Genomic DNA, 7194 nt, shown 5'->3' on the forward strand with positions numbered 1-7194 from the left:
TGTCAGTTTAATTAGTGCCAAAAACTAAGTTATAAAACAATAGCTGTAATGTTAGTGCGTGTGTGTGCCGTCTGAAAAGACTATATGTACTGAAAAATGTATTCTGCATCAAAACGTTCTCGAGAAAGAGATCGCACAAGAGCTATTTTGTTGAAGGCTCCCGGGAAGCCTTGATAACTGTTGATAAGTCCTGAAACCTCTCTCGCAAGTCAAATAGTAAAACAAGTTTTTTGAAGACAGTTCAGTTTGAAATATCCTTATACCTAAAAACAATTAAAAGGTCACGCACCAGAAGACTAGTGTTTCTCCCTACGGTGCCTGAATACACTTTTGTTTTTTCATCTCAGCTCTAAAAATCTCTGAATTTAAAGAATCAGTACGGCCACACAAAGATTACAGACCGGGTTATTCGGGACCTCCTGCATTATCTTGGAGGAGGAAATTAGTATGCATAGTTAGGTTAAACTGATATGAAGGTACTAATTGTATGAAGTTTAATGTATCAAGACTGGCAAAGTCCCAGGTTACACGAAGCTAGTCTTTCTTACAATAACATATTATGTAACGAATCTGTTTGTAGAAAGGCTTAATCCATCAAAGTCATAAATTTATAATAATATTTAATGAAACAAACATCAATAATTTTATGATTGATCAAGAAGCCATTCATATCTCCTATATTTCGGGAAGGATGAGAGACATGGTGTATTCAACAAAGCCCACAACCCGACAGGGTTTATGAATGATTTTATGAAATGATTATCAAATCATTTCCAAATAGACAAGAAAGAGTTCTATGATGGTGCATGTCCAACCGTGGACATCCGACATTCTCTTTCAACTTAATAAAGTACAATGAAATTCATCTTTGTAATACAGTACGTCACTAAGGTTCTGTTTTTTTTTTATTTAGAATTAATAATTAAAATGTTTAATGAAGTCGGGAAATATTGGTTTGAGATATCTTAGACGTATTCTACCGAGCATTATGGACAGGATTAGAAATGCAGTTCATTTAGTAATTAAATCTTGTGTGCCGTTGCCTGGTTTGGAACTCGTATTAAAATGTGCATTCAAAATTAACAGTTTGAACAGCTATAACGGAACATAACATACTGAATACTCACTCACATAGAATAAAGTAACACAAAAGCATTGAATCTGAAGTGGTTACTACTCAATTGGATCAAATATTGAAAACAAACATGTCAAATAATAAATAATTAAACACTAAATCGTTATTTGTATAATTTAACCAGAAACTGGGGTTAATCGGTAAAGGGTTGGAAGAGTCATTAACATTTGTAATAAATGATATTATTATTGTGGTATAATACCAGGACGTTCAAATGTCTTTCAAAAGCAGTCAATAATGTAATGCAAATGCATTATCCTGTAATATAGTCAGTAATACATATATGATTATATCAAATGTGGAGTCTTCTTACAATGCATTTTAAAATGCTTTTTGTGATGGACGATGTATATTTAGTCGTGCTTTTAAAAAGTAACAAAATGAAACCGTTTATTTTATTACAGATATGATTCTTGTTTAGGAAATTGTTGTACTTTTATTTTAACTATTGGTCGATTTACTTTTAGTTAGCAAAGTAATTACATATTTTTTGTTTTACCTAAGCTACACAAAATATTTCCCTTTAAAACTGTAATAGCCTTTCTTTATAAACAGAAAACAATTGCTATTGTGACTAAATATGTATTTGTTTTAGGTATCAAGTCTTTAGAATAATAATATCGCCATATTTAAGCAGAAAATAATCGTGAAATCCTCATTGAATAAAGTAAGGTTCAATAAAATAATAAATAATGTGTTTACCCCGGATTGAACAATGTTTAACTACATGGGCATCCTAATTAACCAGATGTGTTAATAAATAAATATTTGTGCAATTATATATTTCAATACTAAAACTATCAAACAATAGTCGACTGTACTGATATATCGAGCGTTATCAATTTTTACGAGCGTATCTGTCTTTTACGATTTATGTCTAAAGAACGTTTAACAATGGTTACGCTAATTAGCAAAAAAACAATGGGAAATCTGTGCGCTTGATATCAAAACTGTCACGGGATATGGTTTTATTTCATATAACTGATTACGATGACTATATAAGACAAAATACTTCTGATTAAATTCTCAGTCTTGGACGATACTCTGAAGATATAGCCTACATCACGTAAGGTAAGTAGTTATGTTGTATAATTTATTTTGTCATACGGAAATTTAGTTTGCAATTCTATAACTATATTTATTTTATATTCCATCTGAACCTATACAGTTTGCTAATAATTTCTTGGATAATCAACAACTAATTTGATGATAAAAGCATTCTGACACTATAAATCAAGTTATTCATTTATAGTATATTTTTTATAAATTATTTACTGCAGATGGAAAGAATTTATATGTCAGTGTTATTATTGTTTATTGCTTTATAGGAGCGAACATTTCCTATTGAGTTAAATAAATGTAAAATTTCAAATAAATTATAAGTTCAAGAATAATGAAGTGGAAATCTAATGGATAGTATGCAATTGTATTTCATTTACTTGAATTTAATGAATCCCGTACAAAAGAATGTTAACCTAAATATGCTTTAGTGATTGCATTTACTTTTGTATTTGTAGATCTATTACAAATTGATATACGTAAATTGAGAATTTAGTTGTTTAACTGTTTAATTATATATACATTGTTGCAGGAAATGATGTTTAAGAAACTCATCTGTTTCTGCCTGCTAGTAACGATAGTTCGCACCGACTTAACGGTAAAAAGAATATATAATTTATTACGTATTTAGTTATATATGCTTTTATTGGCCATTAATTTCAATGTAAATACATATTTAGCTTAAAGAAATTATAATTATGTTTATATAAGCTTGTAGCTGATATAGTGTCCACATTTATAAAAGAACATTTATTCAAAATATAATCATTATATCAAAAGTTACATTCATGTAATACAAGGTAATAAAAGCACCCAAGCATACACTACCACATGTAGACTTTTCTAGCATGTACATTCATCGAATGTAAATACCTGTATCATTTTCAGGACGAGATCTCCAGCTCCATAGACACAACTCCCCCAACATCCAACAGTGTGGCCCAACATTTTGAAGAACTTAAGAAAGATGGACCAAATCCTAAGCATAATGGAATTTCTCCTCGCTCCTCGGGCTCGCTTTTCGGACTTGGGATCGGTGCAAATCTCCTAGACGTGCATGCAGGTGCAGGTATAGGCCATGGCCGTGGAGGATATGGTGATATGGGCCAAGGGTTTGTTGGCAAACCTGCGGGAGGCCATTATCCACAACAACCCCGGTATCCACAATTCCCATGGTATCCACAACATCCACGGTACCCTGGATCCATGGAAACACGAATGGTTTTCTACCCAGATTACCCTCCGGATTATATACGCTTGTAGCCTATACGCCTCAAGGAAAGTTCAGCAGCGAAACCTTCAACGTGTTACCTTCCCCCTTGCACATACATCGATTTCATTTGGAGATCTCATTGAATAGAGATTTTGTTTAGCACTTCTCAAATATATTTTCACTAATAAAGCTTTAAAAATATATAAACAATTTCAGACTGTTTTCATTGGACATACCGAAACTTTTATCATGTTTCCAATAATCATTATAGGTTATGAGTTTCCAGATCAATTCCATTATTTTAAATATATTGTAGTTAAATCAAAAGATAATATAAACTATGAATAATTTATTAGGCACCTAACACCCTTATTAACAAATAGCACTAAACTCATTGCGTAAACGAGAAGAAATGGCTTCGTATAAAATCTAAAAAAGAATAATATTTCATGTTATTATAAAGTTCTTTTTATAATAATTTTATCAATATAACTTTATTGGTTTGGAAATGTTGTGGGATTTAAAACCAAATATTTGAAATAGCTGTTAATAAACATCGTATATAATAATATGGAAATAAAAACATTGCGTATATCGCAAAATTCAAGTATATACATTGTTTAATTGACGAATTTCTACAAAGAAATTAGGTATTGGCTGTTCTAATACCTAGGTACCGAAATAAACTTCCTAGCTCATTTTTATAATATCCACTGTCATAATATAATTTTGTTCAAACATTTATACAGAGTGGCCATGAATTACTCCATAAAATATTACCGTACGTTTTGCGAGATCAAAATAAGTAAAAAATGTCTCATTTAGTCATATTTTGCTTAGTTAACTGCCTGTCAGATTTGTTTTGTACAAAAATATATCATTAAACTGAATAAATGTATAAAATTAAAATTTGTATTATAATTAAAAGCCGTATTTGTAGGAAGGTACACATAAATATCATCTCAGGTTTAAAATGGTTATCATACAAAATCTTTTACTAACTTTAAAACATAAAGTGCAGTAGTGTATTTTTCATAAAAATAACGAATATCAAGCTTACACGCATTATAAGAAGTTTAATCTATTGCTTATTAATGCTCTTTTAAACATTATATAATTGTGACGATTTGGGAGTGTTATAGTTTTAAAAGAATAGTGGTACATCTATCTAACATGCGAAGCCTCTAACTATTTTTTGGGGTACGTGAACCCTCTCCTTCCATTGTGCACTATAAAATGTTAAGACTAACCACACAAAATTGTGAATCTGGTGTTATTCACTGACAGTTATATTATTTCAATAATTCTGAATTCTAAGCATCTGATATTACAATGCATTCATACATTTAGAATTTTACAAAAACTAAATTAAATTAAATATTTAGTAGTTGGCAATACATTCAGAAATGGGATAATTTGTTTGTGTTCAGCAAAATAACTAGTATATATATAGTTATTGTAGATAGAAATAAAAGCGCTTTAATAAATGGGCTAAATGGGATCAATCAATCATTTTGATATCATATTTTTAAATCGGTCCATATATCTTGGCAGAGAGTTAATGAATAGTTTCCTAAAACATATAATAATAGTTAATTAATTAATAAGCAACTAATATTACTAAGGGAAAGAGTAAAAGGCATTGAATGGCTTCATAAATATAATCTGTAATGTATTACTTGAGGTTTGAAGTCATTGAAGTGTAATAACCCCTATAGTAGAGAAATGTGTAATATATACTAGTACAGAAACAGTCGTATATAGCAGTAGAGAAATATTAGTAGATAATTGTAGATTAGTGTAGAAGAGATATCAAGAACCAATCTCGGGAGTGTAATTATTTAACCTTATTCTGACTCAGCACAACAGTGAGGTGCAGCGCTTGAACTGAACCGAGATTCACGAACAGATAAATTACCTCCGGTCACACAGATCAACAGCTGAACTCAAAGTGGCCATTAACGATAAAATTACTTAGATTATAAACTTTATCGTATCCAGAAGATATATCATTTATGCCCAGTTTTATCGCTCAGTTATTGTTTACTATAGGGTTAAAGTTTATTTATCATAGAAAATAAGTGTACTGTGTTCTATATAGGAGTTCTGATTTCACTTTAAACTAGAGTGAAGTGCAACCTGTAGTCTAGGTGTCTCTGATTTCAAAACTGCAGGAGTCAAGTCTGAGACAGCATCAGATTTCAGATGATGTACTAAGAGGAAGTTGCTTTAGTTAAATTAAACATTCTTGTTATTTATGTTTACAGAATTACAGAAACCCAAAAGTACCCGGTTTTAGAGTTCTGCTTGTTATGTCATTGTTCTAAGTTAAAATAAGTTCAGAAAACATTTCAAGAGACAGATAAGGTTTTATCACACCAATCGCCTATAAAAAAGAAACACGACTATAATAGTAATACTAGGAAATACATAATAAGATGAAGCATATTTCACTACGTAAATAACCCTGCTTATCCTTCGTGCACACATTCACTGCACGTGTCATACATTCTACAGAAGAATTGTAAATTTAATCTCTCTAAAACTCATACCTATCTTCTCACCTCACTGTATGTGTTCTGCATTCTAGAGAAAGATTATACATTTAATCTCTCTACAAGTCAAACATTTCTTGTTCTGCATTCTAGAGAGGAATTACATTTAATACCTCTACATCTCAAAATTTTCCTCGGTGCACACACTCACTTTATGTGTTCTGCATTCTAGAGATGGATTACATTTAATACCCCTATATCTCAAGATTTTCCTCGGTGCACACACTCACTATATGTGTTCTGCATTCTAGAGAGGGATTACATTTAATACCTCTATATCTCAAGATTATCCTCGGTGCACACACTGACTTTATGTGTTTTGCATTCTAGAGAGGGATTACATGTAATACCCCTATATCTCAAGATTACTTTCGGTGGACACACTCACTGTATGTTTTTCTGCATTCTAGAGAGTGATTACATTTAATATCCGTAGAACTCAAGCTTATTCATAGTAAAAACACTCACTGTATGTGTTCGGAATTCTACATTTCTTATCCTAATTAGGCAATCTTATCCTTACTGCAAACCTCACTCTTTGTATTTTTTAATGTTCAAAGGCAGTGGTGATATTTTTAAATTGCAGAGTTCTTTTCAATAAAAGTACTGTTTTAATTAATAAAATGTACATACTGGTGTTGTAAATCATCTCTTACCTAAACATAAACAGTTTGATTGAAGAGATCAGTTAGCTGCGCGTGTGTCCACCACATTAGCCATGTCCACCGGATTATGAATTAGGATTTGGGCTTTTACCAGAAATGACAAGTAAAAAAAATATTTTCAAGACCAGTCTGCCTTTCAGCGCCAGTATAGTTTTCCATACTTGAGAACGTAACGGATATTTTCACAGCTCAGCCATTAAGACATAGTAAGCAATAAAAGTTAATTGGTCATCATAGGTTTTGAGCCCGAAAGGCTAATCCACAAGCACTTAGAAACATAATTACGTGAACAACTTTCGTTATAACCCTGTCAGCAGTCTACTTTTTCAACTACTTAAAGAAGTGTGGAATCGATTTTTCCGAATCGAAATAGTTTGTTTCTCATAACGCAGGACTATGTCTTAATCATACGCTCAGAACTTATCTTATCATTTGAAAATCTATAAGAATTTCTTCTAATCTTTAAGAACCTAGAATAAATACCTTTTCGGAAAGCTTGCACAACACGTAATAAAAACGGCCTGTATTGATTGAATAGATCAATTACTCTTTTCTTTATAGTTATGT

The 7194-nt window shown here is 31.4% G+C and overlaps 1 protein-coding gene across 1 annotated transcript; it reads left to right on the plus strand.

Moving 5' to 3' along the window:
* Window positions 1-2168: 2168 nt before the first annotated feature.
* On the plus strand, window positions 2169-3601 carry LOC124368629. Its single transcript, XM_046825868.1, has 3 exons — window positions 2169-2206; window positions 2727-2792; window positions 3083-3601. Exons 2-3 carry the CDS (start codon window positions 2730-2732, stop codon window positions 3455-3457), a joined length of 438 nt encoding a protein of 145 aa, XP_046681824.1. The 5' UTR covers window positions 2169-2206; window positions 2727-2729; the 3' UTR covers window positions 3458-3601.
* Window positions 3602-7194: the final 3593 nt, after the last annotated feature.

This window comes from Homalodisca vitripennis, chromosome X (genome assembly GCF_021130785.1).
Source record: "Homalodisca vitripennis isolate AUS2020 chromosome X, UT_GWSS_2.1, whole genome shotgun sequence".
Taxonomy (NCBI): Eukaryota; Metazoa; Arthropoda; class Insecta; order Hemiptera; family Cicadellidae; genus Homalodisca; species Homalodisca vitripennis.

What these genes read in the sequence shown, in the direction of transcription:
- LOC124368629 (XM_046825868.1), top strand. Translation starts at nt 2,730, where the DNA reads ATGATGTTTAAGAAACTCATCTGTTTCTGCCTGCTAGTAACGATAGTT. An exon ending in TAGTTCGCACCGACTTAACG is followed by an intron (nt 2,793 to 3,082) that starts GTAAAAAGAATA and finishes TATCATTTTCAG; the next exon opens with GACGAGATCTCCAGCTCCAT.